General features: G+C 39.0%; 1 protein-coding gene across 1 annotated transcript in view; it reads right to left on the minus strand.

Moving 5' to 3' along the window:
* Positions 1 to 5,582: 5,582 nt before the first annotated feature.
* COL28A1 (collagen type XXVIII alpha 1 chain) overlaps positions 5,583 to 20,016 on the minus strand; it is a 79,554-nt gene continuing 65,120 nt past the window's right edge. Inside the window, exons 28-36 of the mRNA XM_075082901.1 lie at positions 15,402 to 15,470; positions 12,237 to 12,317; positions 12,112 to 12,147; positions 11,880 to 11,916; positions 11,027 to 11,581; positions 9,630 to 9,814; positions 7,732 to 7,948; positions 7,088 to 7,264; positions 5,583 to 6,413 (exon numbers count right to left, since the gene is read on the minus strand). Of these exons, the coding sequence (XP_074939002.1) occupies positions 7,095 to 7,264; positions 7,732 to 7,948; positions 9,630 to 9,814; positions 11,027 to 11,581; positions 11,880 to 11,916; positions 12,112 to 12,147; positions 12,237 to 12,317; positions 15,402 to 15,470 (1,350 nt within the window). The 3' untranslated portion in view covers positions 5,583 to 6,413; positions 7,088 to 7,094. The remainder of the gene's footprint in view (positions 6,414 to 7,087; positions 7,265 to 7,731; positions 7,949 to 9,629; positions 9,815 to 11,026; positions 11,582 to 11,879; positions 11,917 to 12,111; positions 12,148 to 12,236; positions 12,318 to 15,401; positions 15,471 to 20,016) is intronic.

Raw genomic sequence — 20,016 nt, forward strand, 5'->3', positions numbered from 1 at the left:
TTCTGCTTTAGTGTAGTACCATGTAAGACTTGTCCCTGCAATTCTCAGTATCTGGTTTGCTCACCATCGTTTTCCCACAATGTCCAGTTTAAACATCAGTGATAAGACAATTTATACATTTGTCAGAGACTGAGGAATATAAGGTAGCTACAATGGCCAGTAGAAAAAGTAATTTTGTGAGGTGAATTGAGAGGTGATTTAAAAAGTCCTCACCCAGCTACTGCTGCTGAACTGAGTTTTGGCAGTTGTGACTTCAATATGATTTGTAAAAACCTGTTGATGTCTTGCTATGTTTGTTTTATAGAGGCATTTTGTTGCTTTCCTCCTGGTGGCACTGTAGGAGAAGCTGGGGTCATTCGGGCCCCGTACTGCAGCTGCATCATTTAAGATGCTGGGATTTCTTCTCATTGACATGACAAGTTTTGTAATGCTTGACTTCAGGACCAGTACAACATCCTTACTGCATGTTAACCTAAATTACTGATGTGGACTTTAACTTATCTAAGGGAAATTTTGTTGGGTGATTTTCTCTTCTTAAAAAGGAAAGTTTCAACCAACTTGTGAATTGTAAACAAATCCAACTGAGTGTGTCAAAAAAATCTCAAAAAAGCCTGACATCTGACTACCAAATTCTCAAGGATCCTGCTCAAAGAGTGGTGTTCACTCCCCCAAGTTCACCTGTACGCTCTAGAATATCGGCGAGTACCGTGACTTCTGGTTGACTGTATTGTACAGTTCATCCAGAACAGAAATGGAAGCTTTCTGTTTGCAGGCACGACACTCCCTTCAGGCAGAGCGCCGTTCTGCCTCCAGCACCGCCCTTGTCAGTACGCTTTCTGCTTATTACAGCGACTTGTGTATTTTGGCAGCCTGTGCCTCAAGTAACTTATGATCTGCAGTTACGTGGCGTGCAGCCTGATGGAGTCCCAGTCGTAGCTCTCTGAGGGTCGCTGCAATGCAAATATTCATTTTCAAACCTGGATTTTATATGTGAATCTCATTATGCTTTAATTAACTGAGAAATACGGCCTTTCTGGTCAGCAGAGATATATTATACCTATTAATTCACAATGTAGTTAAAACTGATAGAAGCTATCCTTTGAGAACACACGCTGCCCTAGGGAGTTGCCCTGAATGAAATCAGAGGTAGCTGAAATTGCCAATGATGTCACGATGGTAATTCAGAAGAAATTCTCACTATTTTCTTTCCATGGAGAAATCGCTTCTAACTGTCCCCAGCCTCCCTCCCCTGCCCTGCTCTCTGCACCCGGGCCTGTGTGCTCAGCGAGCCTGGGGCACCGCTGGGCCAGCAGGCAGCAACCAGGCCACAAAATCCCTGAAATCCTCCTCCAAATCGGTGCTTTCCATGCACTGACCGTCTCTCCCCTGCAGCCCCTCTTCCCCAGCCCTGCTACTGAAGGGGACGTACCCAAGCCCATCCTGGGCCTGGCGCTGTTTTGAATTGTTTCTCATGTATTTACTGCTCTGACAGGTATTTTTTTAAGCATCCTGAAAGCTTCAAGCCGCTGAGAGAGGAGCACCAGCCCAAACACTTCCAGCAGCACCTGGGACTGGCTGAGTTTGCAACAATTTTAAAGCTAATCCAAAACCCTTTGCGGGGCTTTACTTGCATGTTGAGTCTTGTGGTTGCTAGATTTATTCTTGTCAAAACTCTTATCTACCATTATTTTTACAATAAGAAATGTTTTTCTTTGTGTCCCAGGGTCAACCGTGCCAGATGTTGGACAGATCCCTTTTGTCATGCCAATAAAATGCAAAAATCTCTCTTCTCCCTCCCTGGCGGCACAGAGGGAGGTTACAGCTGCTGAAAGCAGAGATTGTGAGATGAGGGGAGCCCATGTGTTCTTCCTTTTGTCTTAGAAATTGCTCTAAAATAGGTCTTATGGTTAGAAAGCCAAAATAGAAGGTCTTTATGGATGACATTTTAGAGCCTTACATTTGGCTGAATTTCTACATGTTCCTGGTTAGAAAAAAAAGCCAAGCTTAAGTAAAATTTGGCTCAAAATCTGGGTTTTGTTTATCCCTGAATCATAGACCTGATTCTGTCCCTACTAAAAGATGCGATAATACTCCTGATAGTAAAGACACTTTATCTAAGGCCATCTCAGGTAAAAATCTAGTAACTAAATATAATTTATACCTCTGTGTCTAGCTGCCAAGTATGATAGCTGAGATGCCTGCTTATGTCTGCCTGTGTGGTTTCAAAACCTTGACCTGCTGCAGATTCAGCTTCAGCAGCAGCTGGAAGAGCTCTGCAACTGGGGAGGTAAAAAGTAAGTCTGAGGAGACTGAAATTATTATAAAGGGTGATTGATAAGAAGCTGTGGGGGGAATAACAGTAGATAATGGGGATGTCAAAGATCTCAGTGCTGGACCTACAGTATCTCGTGTCAGGAGACCTTAGAACAGTCGCTCTGCTCACAGGTAGAGCTGGGGTGTCCCAGCCCACACACCGGCCCATGAAGACTCTGGCCCTTTTGCTGAGAGGTGGAGGAAGAGGAGTTATTTGTTTTTAATAAAAGTTCTTTTTTAAAAATTCACCAAGTTGCCTGTGAGAACTTGCTTTATACTATGTGCTGGGTGCGGGATGCTTTTGCAAGCTTCGAGAAGGGTGTGCTCTGTGTAAAAATGGCACCAGAAGAGCTAAGAAAGCAGCTAAACAAGAGAAGTGCGGGAATGCTGTGATAGATCTGCACTGTCTGTAAAATTTTTCCATATAAAAAGTGGATGCTGGTCTGTAAAGTGTTCCTTTTTTTTTTTTAATCCTCCCCCCTCCCAAGGAATGTCTTTGACAGCAACTTCCAAATGAGGAAACGTGGTCATCAGTTTTCTGAGGGTGTTTGAAACTGCAGTGCAGGAAATGTTGAATATCTTCCATCAATTTAGGGTAACAGAGAGGAAATGTGAGGATGTAGAAGAGACGGAGGAGTGCAGACAGCAGGAGAGGCGATGAGCAGGCAGCGTTATTAAACAGTCTGAATGGGCCGTAGGGACAGACAGCGACCGAACCGGGCTAGGCAGAAGATTAATTCAATTTGCTAGTTGTTAGCAAGAGACTGGTAGAGTTTCTCAAAGTGAAAAGCTGCTGCTGTTCTCCGATGAGCAGATGGGGTTGTATTTTCTTGTTAATTTTCCGAGTCTTTTTCTGAATTGTTAGAAGCAAGGATGTCAGAAAAAGAATTCATCTTAGAATGATCAATTCTATAGAAAAGAAAAGCCTGTGTTATTCTCAACCATTTTTAGCTTTTACGGTTTATAGCATTTGGCCTCGTCTACCAGAAGACTTAAGGATTTCATGATTAAGGTATTCTTGCTTTTAAAATTTCCCTGTGATGTAAATAAAGGGTTTGTTTGTTTGCCGGTGGAAACTGTAATGATTTCAGTTAGTAATGATGTTTTATGATTTTATACAACTTGAGAATGAAGCAGTGGACGTTTGGCAAGAGGTGCCCTCTCCTGGCTTATTGACCCATGGCACCCCTGAGGATGCAGAGCTGGGTGAGGAGACGCAGGCGCCAATGCCGCTAGTCAGTGCTGGTGCAGATTTGGAGAAGAGCTGTCCTTTCAGCAGGGGCTTATGTGCTTTTTCGTGGCTTACTAAATAACAAAGCATACGTTCAGAGTTTGCAGTCTGGGGAGTCACAGAAAGACCTGAACAGACAAGGATGCTTGTCTCAGGATAATCTGATTTGAACAGCATACGACTTCTAAAAAAAACCTTTCTAGCCTTCACTTTTGCTTCTTTGCTACAACAGGTTTAGTCAACCCTACATGCAAGTGGGAAAGAAAGTGACCTTCTGGATCACACCGGTTTAACAGCATTAAGAATATTCTTTGTCCACATGTTAAAGAGTAACTGCTTCTTTTTAGCATTGATATGTAGCAAATGGTGTCGCTATTTGTACTTATTAAAACTTGTCAACTTTACCAGAAAGATTTGCATTAAACTTTATAGATGATATCATTGCAAACCCGTAACTTTATTCCCAAATTCATTATCCCCAGTATTTCTTAGACAAGACGTACTCTTTGTCTGGAGCTCTGGAGCTGACCACAACAGCCAGGCCCATCCCTGAAGCAATTGCCCAGGCACAGAAGATTAGAACAGATTTGACAGATCCTGCAAATTCCTAGGCTTCCTTGCAATTCCAGTGGGCTTTGCTGCTGTGGGTTTCCAGGAGCGGCTAAACTTAAAATAGTCCTGGTAGGTGGGAAATGAACTGGATCTTGGAACCTGCTGCTCAGAGGGTTTTCACAGCTATCCATAAGGTAATCTACGGTAGAGTTTAACCGTGCAAATTTTACATCTTTTCTGGATAAAAAGATCTTTCCTCTAGATCTTCATCTGGATATGTATTCTTTATCCCTGGACCTCTCTCTCTAGCTGTCCTTATCTATCTGTGTCTCCAACTTAAATAACTTGCTTGCCTGTATCGGTGCGAGGAACCATTCCCACTGAAGTGCAGGATATCACGCTTGCCGTTACTGACCCCAGGCTGCCTTGGGGTGAGAGTCCTTTTGGGGTGGGGGCGATGCTGGTGGGTTTTTTTTTCTTCTTTTGGGGGTCATATTTTGTGCTAATCTTTTTCTTAAATATGTTTCAACTGCCTCTTTGTTTTAATATTCCTTACATTGCCTTTGTCCTCTAACTGAAGTGAATTCTGAATACTGGATTTGAGTCTAGAAAAAGTGTCTCTCAATACATCTTTCAAGTTTGACATTGTGTTAGCATTGCATTTTAGTATGTTTTAAGCTTTGAATCTATGGTTTCCAGCTTATTTGAAAGCATCATTGTCTCTATCCCTCTTGCCCTTCTTTTTCCCTAAACTTTTGTGTTTATTCCTCTCTTGTTTTGGACATCTGCTCACTGTTAAAGGTCTTCAGCACATTGATCTTCTTGGTATGGTGGCACTGACTTTATTACTGAACAGTAGTTTGATTCTTTCCATGATCTTTTTGCACCACTAGTAGGCAGTTTGATTGCCTAAAAGAAGCAATTTATTTTTCTGATGCAAAAACCTTAACAGACTTATTAAAATTTGTGTCAAATTTTACTTTCTGATTTTTTTTTTTTCTGTGAAAGGAAGCTAGTTCTTGATTTCAACAGTTTGACTTTTGTTCTTCACCGAGTCCATTCATTTTCAGGATATCACAGGACACATAGTACAAGGTAACGTCCTTGAGTTTTACTGTTTCATGTCACACAGAAATTAATTGTGCCCTCAGGTGTTTTTTTTTTTTTCAGTGATCATCATATTAGTGCTGAGTATAATAAGAGCAGGATGGGTTTTTCGGGGCTGCTGTCAGTTTTTTCTAATTTGAAACTAACAAGGCCAAATTTTTTTTTGGAAAAAATATTTTAAACTGTACTTGAAGCACACCTTTCCATAGAATTAGGTTTGCATCCTATCTGCTGCAAGTAAGTTCATTTTTCATTTATCTGGTTACATGGTGGGGGATGGAAATTGTGCAAGCAATTGTTAAACATATTCAGAATTGTCCATGCTGTCTGTGTAAATACTAGTTTTTTGTTTGCAAAGAAATAACAATGCAGACTCTTTATCAAGTATTGCTTTCCATTTTAATCACATGCTCATCATCTTCAGTTTTAACAATATGTTTATACAGGATTATGGGTAAAAGTAGAAAGGATATAAGGAAACATGTATATACATCTCTCAGTGCTTTTCCCTTTTTAAATTTAATAGCATATATTAGAGAGAAATCACTTTCTTTTTTAAACACAGAGGCCCTGAGAAATTGAAATGTGCTGACTAAAGGACATGAAGAATCCTGTTTTTAGAATAATTCTGAATTGAAGTCCTACCTTTATAACTGAAAATATTATATTGATGTTAATCTGAATGTGCTTGGATGGAGGGAAAAAACTTCCCTCTAATTGCCTCTACCTGTGGTATTTACATTCCAAAGAGGTACTCTAACGAATGGAAATCTTAGTTTATGTGTCTAAATGCTGTATGAAGAGTGCTAATTTCAGGAACAACCTACTCCTGTTTAAAACTAGAGCATATTTTATTCTTCCACAAGACCGAGACCTCTGTCATTAAATGCCAAGTGTAAACACTTTTGACATTTTAATCCTAAAAATAGAATCTCATCATTGCTGTGTGTGGTAGTAACAAGTTAATATAAATTTGGAGGGAAAAGGTATGTTCGCGTGTGTGTGTATGTGTGATTTTAAGTTATTGCTATGGTGTTGCAGATAACATACGTTATACAGGAATCTAGTCAATGTGAATACCATAGTGGAGAAAGCAGTAGAGTGTGGTAGTAATATATTAATGTTAACACATCATTTTGGATTCTTCTCAGTCAATTCTTCCTCAATACACATGAACTTCCAGCTTTAAAAGCTCCACACAGAGCCATTTCTAGAAAAAATAAGGAATTGATTAATTTTCCTGAAACATTTAGTTCAATAGAATTTTCCTGTACTGAAAGATGAAATAGAGTATTTAATGCAATTTACTGGGGATGAGCTATATGGCTTTTGTAAAGGAAGTTATGCACTACTGATAAGCAACCTCTTCAAAGTCCATACCTCAGTCACTGAGCATGTGGCCCTAAGGCAGTTAGAATAGTCTGCATGGACTTCCAAAACATAAAGTCGCTCCCCAAAGGAAAGTTATGCTGGTTTGAGAGGGACAGTCTTCTAATTTGTAAGTGGTGAAAAGAATAAAACAAAGAAAAGGGGATAAATGGTGGAAAAGGAAAACTGAGTTTTGATAAATGTGAAATAATATGCAAGGGGAAAAAAGATAATAAATTCACATATAATATGATGGTCAAAAAATCAAATACAGTGTAAGATAAGGAACAGAGAACGAAGTAGAAAACCTCACTGTTTTACTGTAGAAATCCATGACTACCAAGTGCACTTCTGGTCCCACCATCTCAAAAAGGTTCAGACAAACATACCAAGGTTGATCAAAGGTGTAAAAGATGATATAATATGCATGCATAGCATGGAAGACATCTAAACAGACTAAATCTTTTTACCCTGCAAAAGAGGTAATCGAAGTAGGACCTGATGGAGGCAACTTACTTATCCATCAATCAACGCAGGCTTCTTGACATTCTTTTTCTGTTTCAAATCTATTGTTGCTACCATTACAACCTCCGTACCAGAACCGGCCACAAGAATTGCCATTCTTGTCATAATACCATTTCACCACGTAGTCCCGACAGTCCCCTGGTTTCATAGGTTCCAAGCACCTTGGATCTGAAAGTATATCAGTAAAAGTTAGCTTGGATTCTGGGGATAAGTTTTGTTGTTCTAGAAGTGGCTCCCTCAGTAAGAAGAGCACCCCTTTTTTTATTTCATTGTAGTGCCTGGGAGTATATATGCCTTTCTAAAATTTGTAGCCAAATTCCATTTCTATTAATGAGTTACCTGAACGGGCCTAAACAAATACAGGATCAGTTTGAAATGAGACTGCCTAAATCCTGATGTAAGGACCAAACTTCTGTTTAAGCACCTAAGCACACAGTTGGTACACAAGGGTTGTTTGTCATCTAGGTTTGAAAATCTGGCTTTCATCGTGTGTGATGTCTGCAAACAGAGCACCCAGAAAAACAAAAGGGGATAAAATCTAGTAACTATATTTGGGGATGGAGTAGGGTTTGCTCGCTGGGGTTTTTTGGTGCAGACTTGCTACCCAATATCTGAGGACAGTATTTATTACTTACCTTTTTGGGTTGCTGGTAACTGTGTTTGCAACACAGTTAGGTGGTGATCTTCAGTAGCAGTTACATTGAACAAAGGATTGACAACTGGACTCTGAGGTCTGATTTCAGATATGTCATAAAGCAGGGGAAATCTCGATTCTTTGTGAGGAGAGGAGGTCACAGTGTGATCCTGAGCAGATGGCACTGGCTCAGTGTATCTGGTCCTCGGCGGACTAAGCTGCGAAAGGAGTCAAAATCTTATATTGTAAAATGCTGTCTGGCCTCAGATGCTGAGGAAAAAAATTGAGAGAATGATATAGGAAACTTTTGCTAAATAACATGTGAAAAAATGCCATGAACAGCAGGTGGGTTTGGACCTCGTTCTAGTGATTACTCACTACATGACCATAATTTTCTGACACTGAGAGCTGAATGAAAAGGCAAAGTAATGCCTTCACTTTAGTTCCTAAGCTGAATCCATTCTATTGAAGCAAAATTTGAGTCACCACTTATTCTGTAATGTACATAAAACAAAAAATGGAAGGAACTCTGGGGTAAATCACTGCTTCTTAACATTTAGTGTACTCACTGAGAATGATCTGACATTTTCAATCTGTCAAGAAATGGAAAATGGCAGGCAGGAGGAACAGGGTACTTGTTATTGATAGAAAAACACATGTACATTATGCTCCTCCAAAGATCTTTTTAGTTGTGGAATCCCTTGAGTACATAAAAAATTTTCAAAATTTGTGTTATGGGGACCATGTCCTATTAATAAGGTTGTCTCATAGATGTGTCCTTGCCTGTATCAAGCCAAGTGACAAATCACCTATTTTCCTGTTTCTAGCTAACAGCCAGTTCCTAATAATTAGATTTTAGTTTACCTTGATAGAAGTGTTAAGAAGCCAACCCTGCTCTGCTCTTCAAATCAAGACTATCATATAAAAATTTGCCTCTCTAGAATTTCAGTATATTCAAGAAGATTTACAAGGATCTTAGTACAGTATAATACAAATGACTGCATTAATCCCACACATTGATTACCTACAGAGAACAGGAAGGAATTTGATACTATTCAATGTCTTCCCATTTACAGGCCACTACTGACAAACTCAGTCAGTTTAAGAAAACTCTTCAGAGTCATTGGCACTCTGACAATTGAAGTCTAGGTGAAATGTAAATGTGCAGACAATTCATCAAATCCTTTGCATACTGCATTTCTTCTCCAGGTCTACAAAAAGGTGTTTATTTCTGATAGTAATTCAACAGTTTTGAAGATTTAGCTATAACCATGAACGTAGTGTGTGTGCATGTAATCACTTAGAACTAATCCTACCTGTGATCTTTATCACGTGCTTCATAAAGTCCACCTGTCCTGTCTACCTGTGCAGCAGCACTGTGTTGGAGGGCAGAACCCTATTGTAAGGCAGGAGGAATTTAAAGCTGGAGAATGAAGATTTAAGACGACTGAGGAGACCTACAAGTACAGTCTAATATGGAAAGCAAAGCAATACTGAAGGCTTAATAACACCTGGGAAGTGTGTGACCACAATAAGAAGCCCTGTACTCACAATCAGCTTGCACGTAAATAAATGCCTTATACACTATGTATCTGCCTCAACAGAGACAGATCTGTAAGATTTCTGACTCACTTCCAAGATGAATAAGAACTACAAAAAATACGAGCATTGCTGGCATTTATTGCAACTAAGAAACAGTATTACCCTCTTTCTTCTGTAAGCTGCATTTCTCAACAAACAAGTTTAACTTTAAAAGTTTTGTTCAAATCTTTTGGTCTAGCCAATGACATATTATTTGTATATTAAAAGACTGATGAATGGTGAAATGAAGAGTATTTGAATTCAAATAAAGACACACATCCTTTAAAAACTTTTGATAACTGTTACTTCTTTACTTACTGGGTAACTGATTCCTTCTGTAGGGAGCGTATAAATCTCTGAAGTAGTAATTTCAGGGAACTGGCTATTAGTATTTTCACGAGCAATTTCATATTCCGGACTTGGGGATGGAGAGAAAACATTATCTTTTCTGATGACTTCAGACACATTCGCACAGATTTTTGTGATCAGTTTACTTTCAAGAGCTGAAAAGATTCAAAGGATGATGAAATTTCTTAAGGGTAATGAAAAGTCCTAATAATTCACCACAAGCTTTTAGTGCAGTATTAACCCTAAATTGTTGATGATAGTGACTTGTGAAAGACCATCTTCTAAAGTTATGTCAAAGTGCAAATGAGAAGTAATGAAGTGACACACTCTCTGAATTATTTGATGTTAAGGCCCTTTTGTTCTCTTAAGAATAAACAGATAAAAATACCAAGACCCTTTTTTAAGCAGAAGTCATAGCTCAACAGTGAAGACAAACAAAACCAGAATGAAGGAAAGAAAGTGTTTATGTGTAAGAAGGAAAAACAAAAACTGGGTGACACATTCTACTTATTTGCACATAAAAAACTCAGTGACTGGGAATATGTTCATGTTGAATGCTGGAGCCTCAGTCAGAGCCTTCTGTTTAATCCCAGCTGGGACCAGAACCTTAGCTTGGACTCTCTTCTCACTGTTAACACCTTAAATCCAGACTTAACTCCATCCACAGGCTCAGCATAGCAAAATAAGTTTATGCTCAGGAAAAATACACTTCATAGGGCTAGTCTGCAGTTAGTCTAAATCAATGTACTTTTTTTTTCATGGGTCATTGTAGGTTGCCTCTGGATTTTCTCCTGATTCCAGCTGTGGCCATATGATTTTTTTCAAGCCACAGTTTGAAATATACAGTGTACTATCAGACCCCATTCCCTTGTGTGTTGTTCCGCCACTTTTCCTCTAGAATCAGGATGAAAGCGTATGTTTCCCTAAGGCTTTCAGAAAAAAAAAAAGCCAGAAGAGAGCTTGCAGGAGATGGTAGAGGGACTCCAATACTGTCAAGAACCATATGAGAGAGAGAGATATGTTGCATCAAGGTGGAAGGAAACATGCACCTCTCTGCGATGAAATCATGGCCAAGCACAAAAGGACTGTGAGGGAGGGCTGACGCAAGCACTGGCAAGAAAGGAGTGCCCCAAAGAAGGCCTCTGCGCAGAAAACTGATGTTCATTGTGTTTTATTGTTTCCGCAAGAGGTAAAAATTTGGCAAAGGTTTCATTTGGCCAAAGAAGAAAAGAAACAGAAGAAAGAGCTGCAACCGAAAGAGAAACATAAGCTGCCATTCAGCAGGCTGTCTTGCCTTGCTATGGGAAAGGCCAAACTCTCTTATATGCTTATTTCAAGTTTCCTCTTACCAAAATAGTTTCTTTTACCTGAAAGCGTCATGAAGTCATCTATCTGGTAAACATGTTCTTCATGAGGGTCTGTTGCAATAAGCTGCATTTCTTTCAGAAAATCATCATAATGAGGATCGGTCCTTTGAACAATCCCAATGACAAATATCTCAATATTCATAGCGTGGGCCTCTCTTACTACAGTATCCAGTTGTACTTTATCACGAGAGTCTGCTTGTCCATCTGTTATTACAACAGCCACTTTTCTTACTGCCGGGCGTGCTGCCTGAAATAACTGAATGGCTTCTTGGATAGCAGAAGCTGTGTATGTGCCTTCTCCTAAGTACAGCATTTTATCAACAGCTGATTTCAGGTATTCTTTGGTTGCGTGTTGCTTCAGAGAAGACACCAACTCTACTTTATGGCTGAAGTTGATAATGCCAATGCGGGTTGTAGCATTGTTGGCCAATACCTTGTCAAGGACTGTTTTCATAAAAGTTTTGATAATATTGAAGTTATCTGGTCCGACGCTTTCTGAACTGTCAATGACAAACACTAGTTCCAGTGGTGTTACTCTACAGCTGATACCACAACCTAGAAGGATAACCATTTCAGACATTTTATGAGAAACCATCTTCACAAAAACAAATTGAACCCATATATCAGATTTACAGTCAGTTAAAGCTCAATTAGTGAATTAATCTATAGTTACTGATAAATAGAAACAGACCTGGACCAAATTACTTCCAGTATAGCTCTGGCAACAGAGTGAGCATTGTTTTCACATCAGTGGTATCCTCCCAAACAAACATGCAGAGGACAAACCCATTCAGTCAATATAAATTCAGTGTGTTTTATTAGAACTATTATTTTTCCATACAGGGATGCTTACCACATATTTCACTGATAAGCCTGATAACTTCTTCTCTCTGAAAAAAGAGTATTAATTAATTTGCCGTGTGTTCTAGTTTTAAGAATGCTGAAATCCACCTACCTATTTATTTGCTTATAAAAATACAGGCAATGCAATGTCCTATAAACAACCTTGCATAACATCACAGAACCTGTAAATATTTCTCCAAAATAAACTTCTATCTTTTACATTAATTCATGTACATACTTACTGAAAGACCAGGTTCACCTTTTCTTCCCCAAATTCCCTGAAAACATGTAGAGTGAGATAATTAACAAAGACAAAATTGTCTAAATTCTATTATGCAAAGTTAAGTAATACGAAAACGTGTTTTACCTTTGGTCCTGGAGGTCCTGGGTCTCCAATCTCTCCTTTGGCACCTTTGCTCCCTGGGTCACCCTTATCTCCATAATCTCCCTAATTTAAAACAACTGTATTAAACACAGTCAGTAACTCAAGTTTTGTTGATAGTCAGAGCTGGAGTTATGGTTCAATGAGCTTTCAAGATAAATGTTATGGGTTTTTTTGTGTGTGTGGCTGGTTTATCCTGTAGGTATTATGAAGAGAACGTCTCAAAGCAGACTCCTAGAAAAAGCAAGATGGGCACTAAAAACATCTTTAACAAATTTCTATGAAAAATTACCTCAGGAGTGAGGGGTAAAGACATTTTCATGCAAGTGTCGAGAATATATAATTTTTTACTCCTCTTTGATTTTCTTGAACTCTAAACCAATGTTTATACAGGACCTATGTTAATTCAGACCTATGGAGAGACGTAACTGCCACAGATCAGCCAACGTACTGAAACTCACACAGCTTTGTATAAAACCCACACAAAAAACTGGGAGCTTGTAAAGAAAAGAGGAAAAGTCTTGCTTGGACTATTACATCCATTGGAAAATAGGTGGTTTCACATTCAGAAGCAATTCTGCACTTTTTTCCTCAAGTGTCTAGACCTTTTGATTTACAAAAAGAGAATGTGTTCAGCATTATGGTATTTCAAGAGACAGTTTTCACATAATGCAGGTATGAAACATACTCTCAAAAGATTCAGGTTCTAAATTAGACATTTCTTCAAGGAGATTGTGCAGGACAGTTTTTCACTTCTCTCTGGAAGTTACTGACCACCTTACATTTCACTTGAATGCTTAGAAATGTATCTAGATTACTGGCCATTTTTATTATTCCTCATTATTACTGTGCTGGTTTTGGCTGGGATAGAGTTAATATTCTTCACAGTAGCTAGTATGGGGCTGTGTTTTGGATTTGTGATGAAAACAGTGTTGGTAACATGGAAATGTTTAGTTCCTGCTGAGCAGCGCTTACACAGAGTCAAGGCCTTTCCTGCCTCTCACCCCACCCCACCAGCGAGCAGGCTGAGGGGCACAAGGAGCTGGGAGGGGACACAGCCAGGACAGCTGACCCCAACTGACCCCAGGGATATCCCACACCATATGGCATTATGCTCAGCAATAAAACTAGGGGTAAGGTTGGCTTGCGGGGCTACTGCTCGGGGACTGGATGGGCATTGGTCAGTTGATGGTGAGCAATTGTTTTAATTTGCATCACTCATCTTTCTTGTGTTTTATTTCTCTGTCTTCGTTATTTTCCTTTTCATTACAAATTATTATTATTACAATATTTCCATTAGTAAACTGTTCTTATCTCAACCCATGAGTTTTCTTACTTTTACTCTTCCAGTTCTCTTTGTCCCCACCCTACTGGTGGGGCGCAGTGAGCAAGTGGCTGTGTGGTGCTTAGCTGCTGCTTAGGGTTAAACCACGACAATTACCCAGCCAATAGAATCACATAGATACCTCCTGTGTTACAGCATTCACTGTGGTGACTATTATAAATTTTAAGGAACCCTTTTGACTCTCTCAGTCTGATTCTTATCTTATTGAAACTGGTATAAACCTGAAAATCGTGCATAGCTCCTCCACAGCATTAAGTAAACCAGTCTCCACTAAGTAAGCTCTTGGAAGACAGTTTCTATTCTATTTCACAAAATCATAGTATCTAACAAAGGATATTACTTCCCATTACCTGTCCATGAATTGGCCCTGTCCTCATCAAAGTTAATGTCAGCATAAGGGAGAGCAAATATGATCTACTGACTGCGGTGGTGCTGCTACTCTCTTACACATAAATATAGTAAAACCTGATCTTTTTGGTATTTGCACTAATACGAAATTCCTACTGAACTAAACCATTCCTCTTCATGTGTGACAAATCTGCTGTATTAACACTAAACAGAAAAATTGTGAGTAGTTGGAGAGATTTACACTGGGTCATGAAGATTAGTCAAGATACAAGATGAAGAACAGCAAAAATATTGAAGTCAGTTATTATTATAGTATGTAGCATTTGGCATCTGAGAGAAAACAGAATTAGGTGGCAGAAATTTGAGTCTGTGTGAAAGAGCTTAATATTCACTGATGCATAAAAGCTGCAAGCTGTAGTAGCTTGAATAATACAGAAGTCTGAGAAAGTGCTATATAATGTGAGCTAGCGTAGACCATAGTACCATGAGCATTATTAGTGCAGGCAACAAAATGGCTGGGGCTCTGGATGGCTACCACCTACATCAGGTGACTGCAGAGGAGATTGAACTGGTTTTTGGGTAACTTCTTAAAGTTAGGGAGCCTGGTCATCTCTGCTCTCCCATGAAGACCGCCATGGGTTTTTTCCTCAGGCTTCCCTCAGGCCTTCACAATAAATTAAATATTTCAGCTATGTTGTAATTATTGCAGGGGGGCTGCCCAGCTGGCCCAAGCACATGCTGTGAATTAAAGGTGGTGTAATGCATCATGGCATCGTGCATTTACATCAACACTCATTCTGCCTGGGCACACTGTTCTCATGTGTACACACATAGTTGGTCTACACATCCGCATTGACCACGAGCCTTCGTTTCCTTTGGCTACACTGCTCCTATCAGAAGGCGCACATCTGAAAATCACTAATACATAGCCAAAGTATTTAAATTCTCTTTGTGCAAATGTTTTAGACGGGAATAGGTATGTGTAGGAAATTCTTAGAATTTTTATACCAACCAAGATATTGTTCAGTAAGGAGAGATTCAAGCTTGGGCTTTAATAATTGTAAAAAAAAAAGGTCAAATAAAACAAAGCCCTTAAAAGACATTAGTCAAAAAGCAAAAGCAATTCTTTTTTTTTTTTTTGTCAAAGCTTGGCAAATAAAAGGATGTTTTGTAATACCTGAAAAAATATCTAAGATAACTGAATACATAATTTGACTAATATTCTCCTGCTAACAGGTATGATCTCATTCTAGATCCTACTTCAGAGCCTGGTCCTTAATGACAACTGGGATTTTCACAGACTCCAAAGCTGACAATAAGTAGTAGGCACTTACCTTGCCAGCTATATAAGGCAATGTCTTTGCCTTCTGTTTATCTTCAAAGACCCATCACACCAAATAACCAATAAAGGAATAAAAAATTACCTTTTTTTTTCTTACCGCAAACCTAGGATTTACCTTTGGTCCAGGAAGGCCAATTCCTATTGATCCCTTTAGTCCAGGTAAACCTTGATTTCCTTTTTCTCCCTGAACAGAATATGGATAGTAAGTGTACTGAAAATTGAAGTAAAATCTATGCTGCATCCATTCACTTCATAACATTCTGCATCACAGAGAAAGCCAGGCATTTGTATTATGCAGTGAAGCACATAATTTTCAAGACAGAAGTGGTCTGAAGCTGGAGAAATAACCAGTTGGGTATAATTCAGAACACACATGAAGCCTTTATAAAGTATATAATGAAGAATTTTTTCCTGATTAATTAAATGACATATTGTCATTTCACTGAAACAGATGAAAGACAAAAGTAACCTCACTGGGGCTCAGAGAGAGTTATTCATCCAGTCTATAAGCAGTAAAATGAGGTCCAACACAAAGGTTCGCTAGAAATACACATCCAGAATCTCTGCAGGGTTGACTCAGGTTTTTTGATCTTAAGTAATTAAAAAGACATCTCTTTTTCACAATGTGGAGAGCAGAACATCCTTCTGCTGATACTTCAAAAGACAGTATCAGTCTAGCTACAAAGTTCAAATTTGTTTATAATGATTGCTACACATGCCCTGCTGCATGCTCACAGACTTGAAAAGCATGTTCATGCTAGCAGTGTAGGCATACAACATGTTATAAAGCACAGCTATTATAAAATACATACAGAAAATTCTTCACAGCATCTGGCTTCCAGAAACTTTCCTGCTTTATTTAATAGGGTGACACAAATATTTTTTTCAGATCCACCACCGTATACATTTTAAACCCAGCTAGAGGTGATTATATTCCCTGGCACATGAATGCTCCACTGTAATTCACATTACATACATAATTCACGTAACAGCAGTGCCCAGTGCAGATACCAAAACCAGGTCCAGAGACTGTCAATGAGATCAGGAGCAGTCATCACCTGTACCAAACCTAGCCCAGGAGACACAGTACTAGGTTAGTTAGTTTTATCTTTCAGTCAGGAGCTCTCAGACTGTCTCAGTAAAGCATCTTTTACTAATAGTTGTATAGCTGCTGACAAATGAATCTAAATGGGATATATTCCTCATAATGAGGAAAGAAATACAAAAATGTTTCCAAATTTATCAAGACTCCAGCCTTCACCAAAGGCACACTAGTGCGGAAGGACTGACCACTGACCATTCCTGCTGTGCTGAATAGGGGCTTATGTGCTGGACAGGCGGAGAAGCAGCTGCACAGTGCACAGCCAAGTCAACCTTCTCTTCCTTGTACTCAAGGCTCCTGAATCCCATGAGCTGGGAGATCATCCAGGAATTAGACAATGAGATGCAGCTCCTAGAAGAGGCAGCATACTACGAGTCATGGTCCATGGATGGTTTTCCCTGTCCAAATCCCAGATTTGACTGAGATCCTGCTGAGGTGGGAGCTTCTGCTTGCACATGGGTGCGTTGTGGTCTTGCCCGCTGCACTCCACCATTCACATCTCCACTGGAGCAGTGCCTTTACAGCTCTTCCATGCAGGAGCCTCTTGGTCCACTAGGCCTATCTTGGGGAGCTTAAAATACTCTGCTCGTCTTCAGGGCTACCTGTCACTGACCTGCTAACTGGTAGCCTCTTGCCTCTGTAAGCAGAACTTCTCCCCTTCCCTTCTCCCCAGTTTCTCACAGCAGCAAAAATTCAGACACTGTTACATAGACTCTGGAGTCTGGAAAAGAAACTGTGACGCACCAAGTTACATAGCTGATGCACCAGGGAGAAAGATATCCTGCAAATAAGAAATATTCCTGAGACAATGGGATGCACAAAGCAATTTATTTTGCACTGTTGTAGGAACGCACAGTAACTATTTAGTCTCATTTACTTTAAGTCACTTTTTAGCCAGGTTGTGCTTCCTGGGTCCTTCCTGTAGGTTATTAATGCAAATGGCTTCTAAACATAGTGGAACACTATGCCAGCTTGTTTCAATGCTTGCTGTCCGGCACTGGGACTGACTATCCTCCCTGACTAGGGTCATCACACAGCTTCCTGATTAACACCTTTGCAGACCTGTAGAACGCATACATATGAACCAGAATTAGGATATGCTGTGTATTCCAGTGGTCCTTCAATAATAATAAACATCAGATCTGACAAAACTTTAGATTTATTGCTGCCGTTTGTTACAGCCCATTTGACATTGTTAGGATGGTGTTCAGGCAATGAAAACTGAATAAGATGTACTGCTCTAAAAACTTCGTACCTGTACAGTTGACATTTCTCACAGGCACACATGTGAGTTTTATCCTTTAAAATGTCAAATGCAGAACCAAATCCTGCTTCCTCTACTTGTGCAATCAACATAAGAAGGATTTATCATAGGTACCATAACTGAACATTTAGTAAAAACCAAGAAGTATGCTGTATTAATTTAAAAATATTTATTGCCTTGCCAGTTCAATCCAGGTACATAATTAAATTCAAATCTGACCACCAGTCTTATCATAAAAAACAAAGTGGTATGCATGTAAAAATGCAGACCCTTGGGTCTCTGACCCTAATATCCTGCTAGATTATTGATCAATAAGCAGAATTCTATGTAAAAATGTCATTCTGTGAACTGAGTGCAGATCTGAGAATGTCTAGACTGTGGTTTTGAAAGGAAACCAAGCATAAAAAAGAAGACCTGTGAATGTAGCTATCAACATAAAGTTACTCGAAAACCTTCTCATTTTTGACGTTCCATTCTTACCATTTGCAGACTGAGCTCTCTCTATACATATAAAAAAATACTTAGAGAGATATTGATAGTTCAAATGTAGGAGTATAGTAGCTTTAGGATGATGAAGAGTGGCCAAAAAGAATGCAGCTTGACATGGCTGTGAAGTGACAGAAGGACAGAAGAGACAGACAGAAGCTCAACAAGTGTAAGTGTATGGATGCAACAGGTACTACAGGAGCAAGACAGTTACCAAAGCTGTTCAGAAGGAAGTTGTTCCTAAGAATTATATAAAAATAATTGCATATTAAAAAAGCAATTGTTACTGGAAGAAAATTTAAATGACAAGACTGTACTACACAACTTGTGGAATGCTATAGAAATAACACCAGCTGAGTTTGATCCACCACATCATTACAGTTTTGGTTTCCAACCCAAAGACAAAGACCTTTCATAACCAGAGAGCATGTTACTTTCCTACATCCCTAAATTTTACATCCCTACATTACAAATATGCCTTAGTCTGACAGCATGTGTCAGTGCACTGTGTTCTTCCACTGGAAATCTTTCATGATGAAACTGAGCTCTCTACACTTCTAAAATATGCCTTAGATATTTATTCATAGCAGTGCAAACATAACATCTGAAACTCTGTGCAGATATATATATATATATATATAGATAGATAGATAGATAGATAGATAGATAGATGGATGGATGGATGTATATGTATACGCTGAGCATATTTTGACTAACCTTTACCTTTTTCAGGAACAGAAAAAATATTATATGATCTGTATATTTTTTCATGCATCATCAGATTTTAATTTCATTCAGCATTTGATTGCCGAAACATTTATGTTCAGAATGGCAATTGTGCTTTTCTAAATAACCTCACATACCCATAGAATTAACAAAGATATATCCCAAGTATTAGATTCTGGAAATATATCAGAAATGTCTGTTAAAGCCAGGCAGGAAATAGTTTTCCCATACCATAAAGCCATAAAGAGATGGCAGAAATTCTTCTATTTTCCACAAGGATAGAACAAAGAGCCTTCAGAGATTCAGCAAACAAAGGAAGAAGAGAAAAGAAAAGAAGTTCCTTATTCTCTCACATTAAAATACATAATAGCTTTGTGGTTACTGATAATTAATTCAGAAGAAAACTGCAAACAGATCAGAACCAAAGGTTTACACAGTCATGACTCTAACCATGTAGACATCTCTGTCTAGGAAAGTCAAGAGATGAGATAAATCAGAAGCTGTTAAAGAGAGTTATACAATAAGGAGGAAAGAAAGAACATAGTAAAAGTATGTTTTTATGCTATGAAACACCTCACAGTGAAAAAAGGAAGGGCTCTCTGCAGTCTAAAAAGGGAAATTATTGAACATGCATATAAAAATAGAAGACATTGAAGCTGCAATCAGAGCAAGTATTGAACAAAACAAATTCAGAAGGAACTGGTAAAGCTTATATGAAGTAATTCCATGGTGAACCAAAGAAAGGTTCTCCTCTGAAACATTTTGCCAACAAGGTGCATTTTAATGATTTTTTTTTTTGTTGCTGCTATTGTTTTGGCATGTCACTATTTTCCAACAGAAACCTATTTTATCAATGAATTCCCTGGTGGCTTTAGTGTCTACAGCCAACCACAGTATAGAGAGGCATCCTTCCTAACCCAACTAAAACAGTGCTCCTCTTACTGGTTGTGTGACAACCTTGAGCTGGAGAGCTGAGCATAATCCTCCTGATCTAGGGAAATATTCAATCATATGCTCAACTTTAGGCACACTGATTTAAGAGAAATAGGAGAAATTTGCGGTGTTCTCCACTAGACCCTCCAGTTTTAATAATTTTCTTCCCCACATTTATGACAAAGCAATTTACTAACTTCCAATGTTCAGAGTATGTTA

Source organism: Phalacrocorax aristotelis, chromosome 2, assembly GCF_949628215.1.
Source record: "Phalacrocorax aristotelis chromosome 2, bGulAri2.1, whole genome shotgun sequence".
Lineage (NCBI taxonomy): Eukaryota > Metazoa > Chordata > Aves > Suliformes > Phalacrocoracidae > Phalacrocorax > Phalacrocorax aristotelis.